We start from the raw sequence: 15,491 nt of genomic DNA, 5'->3' as shown, positions 1-15,491 counted from the left end.
CACACACACACACACACACACGTATACGCTCATCACAGAAAAAATCTGAGTTCTTAATCATTTTCCCATTTTCTCACAAGTGCATGTGTGTGTGTGTGTGTGTGTGTGTGTGTGTGTGTGTGTGTGTGTGTGTGCGTGCGTGTGCATGCATGTTTATGTTCAAGAATGATTTTAGAATTGTGTAAATATGAAATGCAAGAGAGATAGACTTTCACAATCTAGCTTCCTTCACCTCTGAGCTGCTGTGGTACGATCTTTTTTGTGACAGCTCCACTGAAGCACATGGTTTTGCAGAACTGTTTTAATTGTGATTTTCCACACCAAATAATTAGTTTCACAACATGGTGTCCATCCAAAGAAAAGTGAATAAACTACTGTCAGAAATCCGGTAGTGCGTTTACTACATTATTGATGTAATGCACATCAGAAATCACTACAAAAAAATAACCAGACATTTGCTGTTTATTCAAACTATAGGACAACTTACTTTAATTATTGGGAATAGCAAAAAATAACAGTATGTGTGTATCAGACACTGCCAGTTTAACTTTGTACTTCTTGGCTTGAGGACAAGCATGGTCAACTGACTCCTCACTGCAGTCTATGATTGTGAGCACATCTCTCCTTCTCCCCCTCTCCCTCCCTCTCCCTCCCCCTCTCTCCCACTCCCTGTCCCTTTCCCCATCTCCCCCACTCTCTCTACCCCACTCCCCCCTCTCTCCCCATTCCCTCCCTCTCCCTCTCCTTCCCTCTCCCCCACTCTCTCTCTCCCCCCCATCTCCCCCACTCTCTCTACCCCATTCCCTCCCTCTTCCTCCCCCTCTCCTTCCCTCTCCCCACCCCTCTCACCCCACTCCCTCCCTCTCTCCCCCACTCCCTCAATCTCCCACCCCCTTTCCTTCCCTCTCTCTACCTCTCCCTCCCTCTCTCCCCCACTCCCTCCTCCTCTCCTTTCCTCTCCCCCTCCCTCTCTCTCTCCCTCTCTCCCTACACCACAGCTCAGTACCCACATCAAATGATGTGTGGCAGGTCATCGAAATTAAAAGTAAAAACAGATTTGGCCCAGTGTGTGAAAATCCTGCATTGTGTCTCAGCAGGTGCCCAGATAGCTTATATGCTAATACCTTATATTCTGAAATCTTATTTGCTGATAGCTTATATGCGGATACCTTAAATGCAGACATTCACAGATCATGTTTAGTTGGTTATTTGCATGGTTGTTGTATTTATGATCCAGTATCTGTTATTCATTATCAAAGTTAATGCAGTTAGCAGTCAAACTCCATCTATTATAGATTCGACAGTTTCTCAGCTGTGGGACTTAGCCAGGATCTTGTGCAAATAATGTCTCCATCCATAATATATGTTGTATATCAGGCACTGGTAATGTGAAAACAACAGTTGCCAATCTGAAATCAATGGCCATATATTAGGTGTCTGTAGTAGTAAGGAGACCTTGTAAATGAATAATGTGGACAGGAACATCCCCGTGGAGAAGAAAACAGGAAGTGTTCAAGAGAACCCTCAGAGTCAAGAAAGGTGAAGAAAGAAAACAGCAGAAGTCGTCCATCTTATTAGCCACAAAGCCCTTTTTCTGAACATCAGTTCTGTTCCTTCACACCTTGCTGGGTATTGGTGGGAAAATATAGGCACAAATACATCTGATTACAGAAGGTGGTGTGTGAATGAACAGCAGGCAGGTAGATAGATGGGCAGAAAGGCAAAAAAGCAGAGTGTGAAACCTGGAGAATGGAGACTCAAAGGAACCGGTGATCAGCTCATTCCTTCCCCAATGACAGAGACATTACAATTTTAAAATACCTGTACGGAAGAAAGAGCCAGAAGGAGGGGGGGAAAGAGAGAGAGAGAGAGAGAGAGAGAGAGAGAGAGAGAGAGAGAGAAGAGGGAAGAGAGATAGAAAAGGAGGGAGAGAGAGAGGCCCTCTGCTGAAACAGAGAGCGTGAGATAAATGAGGAAATCTAAGCAGAGAGGGACCAATCACTGACAGAAGAGACCCTGCTGATAAGACGAGTGAGAGAAGAAAAAGAGGGAAATAAGAGGGAGCTAGAGAAGGAGTGAGACTGAAGGCAAGGGTAGTGAGAGTAACAGATGGTAGTAACAGAGAGAGAGAGAGGCCTGCAGAGATAAAGAGCACAAGGATCTGGGCTGCAGGTGAGATGGCAGACATGCAGCTCACGTGACATGGTCAGTCACCACGCAGCTCACGTGACGTGGTCAATCACCACGCAGCTCACGTGACGTGGTCAATCACCATGCAGTTCATTTGTCATGATCAGTAACAGCTCACATGATATGGTCAGTCACCTTGTGGCTCACCTAACAAGGGTCACCTGACATGATCAGTAACCTTGTGACTCACGAGACATGATCAGCCACCCTGCACCTCACGTGACATTGTCAAACACAGAGCGAGTGCTGCTTCTACATACTTTGCACTCTGCTGGCCAGGGCATTCAGAATCTTACACTCTCGCTGCCTTTAATGCAGTGCAGTGTCACCACGTCTCCTCTCCCTACCGATACAAAACAGGAGATACGTGTACTATAATAATAATACTTCAGTTTGCCCCCTCCTGGGTGAATTATTTATTGCCTACCGTCATCATTAGAGTTCTGTGATGATTAATTATGCATTTCCTGTGTGTGATATTGTGGCCACGCTGGGCAGAAGAGCAGGAGGTGATTGGCCTAGAGCAGGTCAAATGCAAATAACACCCCTTTATTAGACAGCAGATGATAAAGTGCTTGGTGAATATTTGATTTAAGTTCTGAAAAGAAAGTTGTGGAGAGTAAAATGTTCAGTACACCAGAGATTATTTAGTTCATGGGTCATAATAAATATCAATTTCACATTTTAATGTAGTCTATGTTCATAGTTATACTATATAGCAGATTGTAACAGAGAACAATATATATATATATATAATCATAACGACTACAAAACAATTTTAAAAGTTACTATTACAAGTTGTCTGTTCTCCTAAAGACGGGCAAGAAAGCTAGCAGAGCGTCTACAAACCCACAGCAGCGCAGCTTAACCTAGCGCCCCCAAGAGGAAGTAGGCTGAACTGCAGCAGAGCAGCAGATGCATACAACCCTGCTGCACACGAACAGCATGAGGACAGAGATCCAGATCTGAGAGATCTGGCTGTGCGTGATGAGACGGAGTGTGGTGTAGCTGGGAGGGTGTAGCCAGGTGTGGTGTAGCTGGGAGGGTGTAGCCGGGTGTGGTGTAGCTGGGAGGGTGTAGCCGGGTGTGGTGTAGCTGGGAGGGTGTAGCGGGGTGTGGTGTAGCTGGGAGGGTGTAGCCGGGTGTGGTGTAGCTGGGAGGGTGTAGCTGGGTGTGGTGTTACTGGGTGGGATGTAGCCGGATGTGGTGTAGCTGGGCAGGGTGTAGCTGGGCGGGGTGTAGCCGGGTGTGGTGTAACTGGGCGGGGTGTAGCTTGGTGTGGCATTGAATTATCCATCATCCGCAGTAAACACAGAGGCTGTTGAATGCCCTGGCTTAACCCAGGAGCTGTTTCTCACTCCAGCCAGCAGAGGGAACTGACCTCTCTGCTGCCTGAAGGGCAGTGGCGGCTCTTATTAATGTATCAGCCTGACCTCTGACCTCATTGTATGGGTCTCTGTTTCACAAAAAGGCACAATACAGCATCTAGCTCAGCAATATGGCAGCACAATTCAAACATGAACACAAACACATGCAAATCCATCTCTCTCAAATGACCACACATAGCACTGTTCTTCGAGGAAAAAAAGCTTCCAGTTCCCAGTGGGATAAAGGAAATGCAACACCCCAGGTCTTTCCATAAGGGTTCAAAGATGTCGGCATTTCAGAGGCCATGGACGGCATTTCACTCCACTCATATGTAGCAGTGAAAATTATCATCTCAAATTTGAGAACTACTGTCACAAGGGCTCCACCTACTACATCATGAGCAGTATGTAATGGATGTTACAAGGCTTTGTGTTTTCTGCCCATTCCACAATCATACAGAGCTAACGTCAAACCTATTGACCAGAGCTGAGCACTGCCAGTAACTTATTATTGTATAACAAACTGTCAGGCATCATTATTATATCGTATCGTGATACAAACATCACGATACAATATGAAAAATGATGCTTGACTGTTTTACAATAATTGTTTCATTACGAAAAACGATATTATTGCTGTTAACAATGATCCATTCACAAATAAAGACCAATACCACTTTATTAATGAAGAGAATAATTAAAAGTACCAATAGAAACGAGGGGCTGACTGCCTCTGCTTTTCTGTGCTTTTTCATAGATGAATGTGTAAATTTTTCATAAAGCCTCTCCTTTTTTCTTTTTAAGTTGCCACCTCCTGGATATTTTAAGTATTGCATTTAAATTTGAACATGCCAGGTTCACCGTGAGTAAATATTGACATAGCTGTGTCTGTATCAATTCACGTATCAGTAAGAGTGTATTCATAATATTCATATGATAGCCCATACACAGCCCTACCACTGATCCCCTTTACAACACTCACATCATTATAGTTCCACCGATCCCTTTACAACACTCACATCATTATAGTACCACTAATCCCCTTTACAACACTCACATCATTATAGTACCACTAATCCCCTTTACAACACTCACATCATTATAGTACCACTAATCCCCTTTACAACACACATCATTATAGTACCACTAATCCCCTTTACAACACTCACATCATTATAGTTCCACTGTTTAACTTTGTAGGCCCAGCTTGTCCATATTTCCATATCATATTCAATGTATCATTGCCAATTAACATAACATTAACAAAACAATAAAATTAACATAATTAACATTACACTTAAGATACCCATCTCTCCATCCAATATTCATCCATCTGTGTAGGTGCCTTTGTGACTTAAGTGCTTAAATGGCTTTTATTATTTTGACCATGTCTTTGCACACACACACATACACACACACACACACACACGCGCACGCACGCACAAATGCACACACACACACACACACACACACACACACACACACACACACACACACACACACACACACCTCCATACTCTAATTCCCAATACAAAACATCTACTCCATCTAATCCACAGTGCATAACATGCATCTATTCTAATCACCAATACACAACACCTAGTCTATTCCCCAAGGATAAAGACCAGACCATAACACAATACCTACTCTATGTGAGAGCATAACCCAACATCCCAAAGGAGCTGAAGACTAGGGGACACAGGTCAGTGTGTGTTTCGCATATATTTCACATATAACTTATTTCACATATAAAGCACAATAAACATTCATATATTTTTACCTAGCCAGAGTGTCATACCATAGCATGGGTCCTCTCTCTCGCTCTCTCTTTCTTTCTCTTTCTCTCTCTCTCTCTCTCTCTCTCTCTCTCTTTCTCTCTCTCTCACTCCCTCACTCATTCTCTACTGCTCTGCTGATGTAATCCTGCTCTCTCTGGCATCCCTTTTCTCTCGGCCAATCACACCTCCCCAGCAGCACAGAGAGAGTAAACACTAAACACCAGATATAAATATTTTAAGCATTAATAGCACCGTCACAGCCAAAGTGTGGATTGACAAGTGCAGCATGACTGAAATGCACCACACACACACACACACACACTCAAAGAAAAACTGACACAAGAACAGTAAACACAAAGACATGCACACAAACAGCACACACACAGACAAGCACATATATGCACAGCTTGATATCTGCAACAGGGACATTAGTTTAAAATAGTGGTGTTTGTGTGTTTGCACCCCCATATATGTATGTGTAGGTGTGTGTGTGTGTGTGTGTGTGTGTGTGTGTGTGTGGGGGGGGGGGGGGGGGGGGGGGTGTTTGCATACCCATACGTGTGTGAGTGTGTGTGTGTGTGTTTGTGCGTGTGTGTGTGCGTGTGTGTGTGAGTGAGTACGTGTGTGTGTGGGTTTGGGGGGGATGTTTGCACACCCATATATGTGTATGTGTGTGTGTGTGCGCGCACACACACACGAGTCACTGAATATGTCTTTGGCCCTACTGCTGCAGTGATGACGATGCAATACTGTGTCTTGGACCCAGCAGCGCAGAGCACGACTGTACTGCTGGGACTTCATGGCAGAAGAACAGAGACTTGAACTCACTACAGCAGCTCAGGAAACATGCAGCATTGGACAATCACCCAGCAAGCCCTAAAACTCACAACAAAGACGCCAGCAATGATCAGCACTACTTCAACATATAAATGCAACATAGATCATGCTGAATAAATTCCAAATGCTGGTAAGTAGCATTTCTAAACATAAAGGCATCAGTTATTCTGAACCACAGACAGTGACATTAATCATTGGTGAGATTAGTTTAATGACTGTATGTGGGAAACTGGCTTTACTAGTCCAATCCAGAGTGACCCACATGCTTAAAATGGAAGCCACTACAACAGGATCTATTCAGACAAGTGAAATGTTTACAAAGCCCAAATAAAGGCCCACAAAGTCCAATCCACTTTAAGAACACATGGTCTGCTTTGGGTGCCAACCAATGACATTAGTGTGACACTGCCAAAGAAGACATGTTGACCAATGAAATTGCAAGAAATAAGTAAGAGGAATTCCATTCACTTTCCTTATAGGGCTGTGCAACCTAGATACATCCTTTTACATTCAACATTATTTCACTACGGCTTGAACACATTTGGTACACTGCATTTCACATGGCCACCACTGTGAACAGCATGCTTCATATTTACAGGGAATTGTCACCAATAAAAACATTTAAAATATAAAAAAATCACAACTTTTTTGTCCACCTATGTGTACACACAAAAATATGCAGAAAATATGTAGAAAAATATGTATTAAAAACCCATAGTGAATTGCCAGAGTGAAACCCAGAGTGAAACGCCTAAATTCACTACTTTTCTGTCCACCTGTGTCTACACACAAATATGTAGAAAAACCCCAGAGTGAAACTGAGTGAAAAAACCCCACTCTCAGGGAGAGGTTCTCAACATGAGGACACAGAACAGTATCAGGAACTGGACCAGTATCAGGAATCATCCAGTATTTTCAAAATAATTTCTATTACAATTGTTACATTTTAGAACATACATTTCCTTGTATTTGCAAAGGAACATTCAAGCCCATCAGCTCAAAACACACTTATCAGTGGAATCTGAAGGCAGTTGATGAGTTATTTGAAAAAGAAGACTGTACACCACACATTTCACTGTACTATTACACTCTCACAATAAATATCTTGGGATTAAGATAAGAGCATGACATACCAAGTTAACATCTACAGATGTGTGTCATAATAAAGGACTGTTGTAATCATCCATATTACAGATATTAAGTTAAAACACCGAAATACTAATTTAATGCTAAATGCTAACTTCCAGAATTCTATTTAAGGTAAAAGTCATGACAAACATTCAGCCATATTCTTAGAGTCGCCCACTGATTAGTGTTCTAAAATGGTAGAAAGCTCTCTGATATGATACTAATCTGTGAGAGGAGGTCAAACTGAGAGAACTGGTTATACAGTCTATATGAGGGGAACATCAGTGAAGGGTGATGGGACGACAGCGTGAGAAGGAGACAGTGGGGTCAGGTACAGCAGGAAGGAGGGAGAGGAGATGAGGAGGACATGAGGAGATGAGGTCAGTGTCTGTAAAAGGGCCGTCTACAATGAGGTGACCACACTCTTTTGGCCAAGGCAGTGTGAAGTAACCCTAGCAACCATTAAGGGTTCTCATGCCATGTTTGGTCAAATCTCTAAACTAAACTAAACTAGACATTATAATGATGTGTGTACTTCTAAATTAAAAATATAATAAATTACGTCTGGACTTCTAAACTAAAATTATCCTATTCTCAGATGCAATTAACTTTTCTAAAACTTATTGACTCATATGTTTACAAAGTAGGCTACCATTAACAGTAATTCAGAATTAATTCCTGAAACTGTTCCTGATGACACTGTTTTGACCACACGGCTGTGATCGCTTCTGCCTTCTGAGGAGCAGTGTTTGATTAAGTAGGCCTATACCTTTGTCTTGGGAAGAACAGTGACTTAAGTATTAAGGAGCTACAAGAAAGGACTTGATCTGAATGCCACTATGAAAATTCTGATTTCACAGGCAAGTCCTCTAAAAGCTTTTTTATAAATTTACATTTAGGTCTCAACTGTGGCTCTTTTTTTTCAAACGGCGGCAAGACATTTTAGAAGGTTATCTTGCTTCAGCAGGAAGCCATGTCATTCAGAAACATACTCTTATTTAGATGTTTCTAAGTGCCTTGAGTGCAGAAGGATGAAAACATGGCCTGTGTAAGTGAGGAAATGTGACTTTCCTAGTCATGAGCTTAAGCCTGCCAACAGTGTTTCAGTACCAACATCAGATTCTGCAGTGTTTCAGTACCATGGTCACATTCTGCAGTGTTTTGGTACCAGCATCAGATTCCTCTGCATCTCCGTACCAACTTCAGCAAACTGCCAAACTAGTTATTAGTTTCAAATTCAATTACATCAATATTAAAACTCAACATAGCTATAACAAATTTTCTTCACTGCACTGAAACCAATGAAAGCACATTTTCCCTGAACAAATGAGCTTGTTCATGGTAATTACCTGTTCTTGAAGGCACTCAGGCTGCAAAATGAAACAAATTGGATATGATTCCAGGTGAAGGCCACCAGAACAGAAGACAAGAAAGCGCTGCTGCATTTAAAGTAGGAATAACAATGGACTTTTCTAGCAATGTTTTTAACATAAAATGTAATTTGGTTTTGTATTAACAAAACATCTTTTAAATAAAAACAAAACACCAAACTCCAAAAACACCTACAAGTGCTTCAATTATAATAACTTTTAAGATTAGATATTTTCACATATTGTTTCCAAATGTAACACTACACGCATAGTTCTGTGAAGCATCCTGGTACCTTCACAGAAGCAATAGGTGGGCTATGCCGGCATCTCCTCCTGAACTCTGACAGCTGTCAGCGGAGCTGCTTTAAGACATCTTCACTTTGAGCATTATCAACTGCTCTGCTTCCTAGAAGAATCCACCTAACACGAATAAGACTTTTCAGCACATGATATCCGCTACTCGACCCAATAAATCAGTCGAGAGGAAGCCCCATCCCTCTTTTAGTACATATTAAGTCTCAGCTGTTCAAAAGCTTCTGAAAAGCCAGGGATTATAATGAGTATGAAGGCTTATCCCCCCCGAGCCCCCTTCTCCTTCCTACATGTACATCACTCAAGCTCACTCAGATGCAGACGCATGCACACACGCTTTGCATCATCCACTCTAAACTCTAGACCGTCCCACAACATAACAACCACTCTCTGATGCACACGCTCCCATATTCCTGTCCCCTGAATACATTTCAAAGCACTGAGAGATTATGAAGAAATCACATTTTATTCATGGCCATCGATTCTTTAGTTGATTTGCAAAGCAACGGAGCAGTCTATTTGAGACGAACACAACCACCTGCTGTGAATCCCACGAGAGATTACCAAAGATGCTTACGCAGAGACAACAGCCTTCACAGAGAACGACTTGGCCATAAATACATAGATGAAGATGAAAACCTACTGTTATGATATTTAGCCACTTCATTAAATCATCTCATTATTTGGTACTGGAGTCACTACAGAGTGAAATCCTGTCAAGGAGATATTTCAAAAATCAATAAAGTGGAGCAACTTGAAGTAATGATTCCTCCCAGAATGCTAATATTAGCGCTATAGGACTATCCCTGAATGACCCTGAATAAGTTGCTAACGGACCTGAGACTGTTACAGCTACATCCTGTTTTGGGGAAGGCATCGCTTTAAGCTATGTGCAAAAACAAATGGGTCAACCACTTCTTGGGCATCTGACTACCCAACAGCCCAGAGTAAACAACATACAGGAAAAATCCACTGCATGGCCTAAATAATACAGCACTAAATCAGATGTTTCTTGCAGTGTTGCATCTTGGACTGAATAAATCACGGATTCCACTACAGAGGTGAAAATACGCCCTGTAACCTTACTTGAGTGAACCCACTGCTTATTCAATGACTTCCACCTGGCTACAACAGAAGGACTTGCAATCAAAGTGACACACTTTCAAACTTTTTTTTTCCAGCTTAATTTTCTTTTTTAATACTCGCCTAAAGTTCTCAACGCTGCTGCATGTTCGATGCCTGCCGTGGTGCATGTGGTGGTGGGAGGGGAAGCAGCCATGTGGCATCGTACACGCATTTCAGAGCCCCGTCAGCTCGCATCACTGCTCTCCCAGTTAGCACTAATTAGAGTTACACTGCAGAAACACGGGAAATGATGGGTAGGTAGGCCAGCACAGCCTCGGGGGGGATTCAGAGTCAAACAGCTTCAAGTACAACAAGGAAGGTGCATATGGTCAGACAGCCAAGCACAGAAGTCCAAGAGCTAAGCACAAGAGTTAAAATGAAATCATGAAATTATGTTCAAACTTTGCCCACTCACTGATTTCTACCATCAGAACTCCCCCATCACACAAAAATAACCCCACTCATTACTCCCCATCTGCAGTGGCATCTCTGTTCCCTCAACACACCAACAGGGTGAATCATTTGTGCAAAAGTAAAGATTTATGGCCAAGCAAACTTGTTAATGTCAGTCTTGTTAATGTAAAAGTCTGCCACAGAACTTCCTGGTTTCTCTAAGTGCTGCAGCAAAGGTGACCACAGTTGTTTTTCCAAAAAAAAAACTCTTAACACCTTACTATGGTAGTAGCTTGTTAAGAAACAGAACATTGTGCTACATACTTTTCCTAACCAATGACCTACCAACCAACCCCAACAGTAAATATTAACTATCAGGGTTCATACACTTTTTTGACAATCAATTTCCATGACTTTGAGGCAAATTTTAATGACTATACATTCTCTAAACATATGTGTAGACATGAAAAATAAGAAAAAATCCAGGCCAAAATTCCACAGTATATCATAAATTAATGACAAGCCACGTGGTTTAATTGAAAAAATAAACATTTACCGTATTTTCAATATCAATATAAACCGGAGTTACGACCTACTTTTTTTTATTTCGCGCGTGCACGGAGGAGCAGTGGCAGCACAGTGGAGTGTTGTGGAGTGTTGTGTACGATAAGCTGAGGCAGCACAGGCTCCACTGCAGCCCATCTCGGCAACACGATCGCTCTTTCTCGCGTTGTACGCACGAGGACATCGTTAGTTTTTTTTCTATACTGTGTTTACGATCAAAACGTATCTAAATCTTTTCAGTCTCTAACTCCATCGTTAACCGTGCACATTTTGCACGCCCCGTGTCCTTGTCTTTCACAAGCCATAGCTTGTATTTGTCCAACTGAAGCAGTCATTGTTTAATCGGCATTTACCAGCATTACGCTGATTTACATCAAAGTACAATCTACAGCTCCGCTTGGAGTCCGACGCTAGCAGTGAACTAATGTGTGAAGTTACGTTAGCGGTCCGCACAATGAAAAAAAATTGCTATATTATATTTTATTAATTTTTTCTTCCGGTTATCAGAACAACATACATTTATTGTGTCAAGCAAATTTCCATGACTTTTCCAAAACATTTGAGTATTTTTTATTTTTCCAAAACTTATCCAGGCCTGGAAATTGCTATTTTCAAATTCCATAACTTTTCCAGGTTTTTCATGACCGTACGAACCCTGAACTATAATAGTGATATGGTGTTTTTGCCTGACAGACTCTCTATAAATCCTATGTTGCCTTATCAAATCCAAGGAGCACCAGGCAAAAGAGGCAAATAGTTGACAGCACTGGTTAGCTGCTGCCTGGTGACCTCTGGATGCCCTCTAAACGATGGTCTTCAGGCGTGTGCCTCACACCAGCAGCATAACACAGATACTCTCCGCAAGCTCAAGGGGCAAGAGGGCAGACTCCAGAGCCAATGGGTGCTTTAAAACATGTCTGTTTGTGATAAAAGTTATTCCTGAGTGAATTGAATTTCAAGATAAAGTGCCAGTTTTAGAGGATATCTGGGAGGAGGGACAAAGAGAGCGGGCGCTAGAGGAGCTGTGGATAAAATGAAAAAAGGGTGACCTAATTCTGCCTTTCAGTGCTAACTTCCCAGTTTAGGTGCCCTGGAACCTGAGGCAAAGCAACTGGAGGAGTATTGAGGTTAATATAAAGGAAGAACCATGATCTCTCAACCTGCTGGACCCCTGATACTCTGGCCAGATCATTCCCTTGACCACACTGATGTAATGGAGAGAGAGAAAGAGTGAGTGAGAGAGAGAGAGAGAGAGAGATAATATAATGCCTGCAAAAGCTGAGCCCGAACACCGTCACTGTCTATACTCCATTACATCACCCTGCCAAATGACCCTGCACTGCTGTTGCTGCCCGCAGTCCACCTGGCCTGCCTCCAGCTCCACTTTGCCCCGCCTCCAGCTCCACTCTGCCCCGCCTCCACCTCTCCACTCCAGCCTCGATCACCTCCAGCACCAGCCCAGCCCACCTCCAGCACCAGCTCGGCCCACCTCCAGCACCAGCTCGGCCCACCTCCAACACCAGCTCGGCCCACCTCCAGCACCAGCCCAACCCAACCTCTAGCACAGCCCAACTCCAACTTCATCCTGTCCCGCCTCCAGCTCCAATCCGGCCTCCCTCCAGTCTGGAGGGCCTCCAGCTCCAATCCCGCCCACCTACAGCTCCAACCTGTCCCGCCTCCAGTTCCAGCCCAGCCCACTTCTAGCACTCACCTGCCTGCATGGCTCCCTGTGCAACTGCACACTCAGCACCGCTCTCCTCAGCACTCCCCAGCCACGGGATCGATGCTGTTTTCCCCCAACAGCCGTCAGTGCTGGGATCATTTTCCACTCCTGTGCTCCCAATGGGAGCCGGCACAAAACCAAGCCTCCCCACCATGGCCAAACATCAACAAGTCGATACAGCAGCGGGTTGGGGCAGCGACACGGACAGAGACTTGGCCCTGCTCATGACTGAGGACCGCGCTCTTGCGTCCCCCAGCCACCTTCCTCATTCCTTCAAACCTGTGATCTTCTGTCAGGAGCCACCGATCACCTTAATGTGAGAACGTGTGCCGTCTGGGCACCATCCTTGCCCCATGCGTCTGATTAGATGAGACGCCATGCAGATGATTGTGACAGCAAAACCGCAAGAAACAGGGAGACTGGCCCCTTCAGGAGCTTCTTACATCTTCTGTTAGAAGAAATCACTTGCGCTTCACTACACTTGTTCAGTCAGTGCTGTACTTACTGTTTAATCTGCATAGGTTCCACAAAGCTACGGTAACCTAGGGCAACTTTGACAAAAGACTGTTTGCGGTCAAATACCAGAAACTCACATTAAAAAGATTTTGAGATGCATTTTCATTTCCCTTAAATATTAAGGATGTTTGAAGCAACAAACCAAATAAGATATAGATATGGAGCATCATGCCAAACTCTACATTATGCATTACTTAAATGCGTAGCATCAACATTGTGAACCATCTGTAGCCTGCTCCATTAACACATGGATAATGTTGACCATGCTCGACCTTTAGATAGCCAGAAATATTTAAAGTTCATCAAAGACCAAAATCAGAGTGCAGTCAGTCCAAACACTGGAAAACGATCACTGTTATAAATGTCAATGTCCTATTAGATCGTAGGAGTGCATCAGGACTTCATCAGACTACAGCTTTCTGTGCTTATGCCTACCAAATGCCTGTAAACAAAAATATCACCTATTTGAAAATGCTAAATACAAAAATGCTATATATTTACGTTTAAGCAGTTCAATCGTGAAGTATCTGACGTTCATCACTGGGTAATAGGGTTAGCGAAGCTATGTCCTAATCAGATTGATTTCATTTCATGCTCTCTTGTATGGCCAGTGTTGTTAAGTGTAAGTCAGCCATCCACACCGCACTGTTAAATTGCCTGCTTTTACAAGTACCCGGAGGGCGCTTTAGAAGACCAGCATTGCAGACTGCCTAATTAATGTGATGTTTTGATGGCATGCCAAGACCTACATAGCCTAACGGTTTCCTCAACCTGGGTGAATCTGGGTGAATCTATTTTGGTAATACTAGTATGGAAATAAACAAAATGACCCTACATAGATGATGGGCAGACCTTCATACTCTGAAACGACCACTCTGAAATATTGATTTGGAAAGTTAGACGAGGCAAACTGCAGTCAGTGGGACACATCCGGGACAGGTTTACTAAGGCGTACACATTTTCTATTAAATCAGAGCTCGTCCCCTAGATGCATGCCGTCAAGCCCACACAGAGTGCGCTCCGTGAACTGCATATCACGATACAACGTGATGAGAGAAGAATAACATTTGGTTGCCTTGCTGACGCTGTTCTCCAAACCAAAGTCCGATATACATATTTTACCCCATGTTCCTGAACAATGCCGCAGCTAAACATATATATAGACTATCAGACACGTATGGGTTTAGGGATCTTTGGCAGTAGAACCTGCTACGATGTACAAAACACTGCGCACGTTTCTGTGCCTCAGAACAAAGGTTCATCACAGCACTTGTGTTTATCCCATCTGCGGCGTGGATGTCGGGGGTGAGTGGCCAACACAGGTGGGAACACTTACCTGAATCGTGCACGTATACTCCGTGTCATCCAGGAGTCTGACCGTACAGCTATATTCTCTCTCCAGGTTCCTGATGCTGCCACTCATGAATCGACTCAACATCTTCTCACACAATTGCTGGTCTGCGCTCGGGACCAGAACAATAAACTGAACACGGCATAGGAGCAAAATATCACACTGACCACTCTCTCCGGTCCCCCAGCGCAGCAGACAAACCTGCAACCCAAACTCGAGACATGTCCAACGAACCGGACGGCACTTGTCCGGCTGTTTGTAGGTTATTATGAAAATGTCTCTCGTGTCCGCGTCTGGGATAAGTAGCCGTGGTACAATCGTACAGTTGCGGCTGACAATTCACCATTCATCGCTTGCAAATTGAGGAGGTAGGCGGGGCACAGGCGGAAGATTGACACTCCTTCATGCCAATGAGCGTCCTCACCCGCTAAAGATGCTTTTGAAATTGACAATGAAAGAGTAGGATGGTGCCACTTTGGTTGTTAGTGGAAACCCAATAAGCGCTTTGTTTTTCCACCGAGTTTTTGGCATTCCAGATTTTAAACCTTTCCTTTACTTCTTTTTGTTTTGCTTTTTTCACGAGTAGGTCATATCTGCAATACTGTTATTTCCTCATATTATTATTTTTCAATGTTATTTATTTTTATTAATAGTTTGGGTGATACATACAAATATATCAAAATATAAACAAACTGTTTCACAGTAGTTGTCTCCTGATCAATAGACCATTGTATGAACAGCTTGTGTGACTCAACAGCTCCGCCCAGAGGTCATCTGAAGGTGTAACACACAGGGGACAGCGGCCGCCAGTTACAAGGCCTCCTTTGTCTAATGCCG

General features: G+C 43.3%; 1 protein-coding gene across 2 annotated transcripts in view; it reads right to left on the bottom strand.

The window, feature by feature from the left end:
* The window catches only part of frmd5a (FERM domain containing 5a), an 83,797-nt gene extending 68,730 nt beyond the window's left edge, over window positions 1–15,067 (bottom strand). Inside the window, exon 1 of one of the 2 annotated variants that reach the window (XM_076991098.1) lies at window positions 14,640–15,067. In XM_076991098.1, coding sequence (XP_076847213.1) covers window positions 14,640–14,741 — 102 coding nt within the window. In that variant the 5' untranslated portion in view covers window positions 14,742–15,067. Of the gene's footprint in view, window positions 1–8,649; window positions 8,669–14,639 lie in introns of those variants that run through there. The other variant, XM_076991100.1, reaches the window with a different exon arrangement.
* Between the last annotated feature and the right edge of the window lie 424 nt (window positions 15,068–15,491).

Source organism: Brachyhypopomus gauderio, chromosome 2 (assembly GCF_052324685.1).
Source record: "Brachyhypopomus gauderio isolate BG-103 chromosome 2, BGAUD_0.2, whole genome shotgun sequence".
NCBI classification, from domain to species: Eukaryota; Metazoa; Chordata; class Actinopteri; order Gymnotiformes; family Hypopomidae; genus Brachyhypopomus; species Brachyhypopomus gauderio.
Note: the sequence above shows the minus strand (reverse complement) of the source record. Positions and strands in the feature narration are given on the sequence as shown.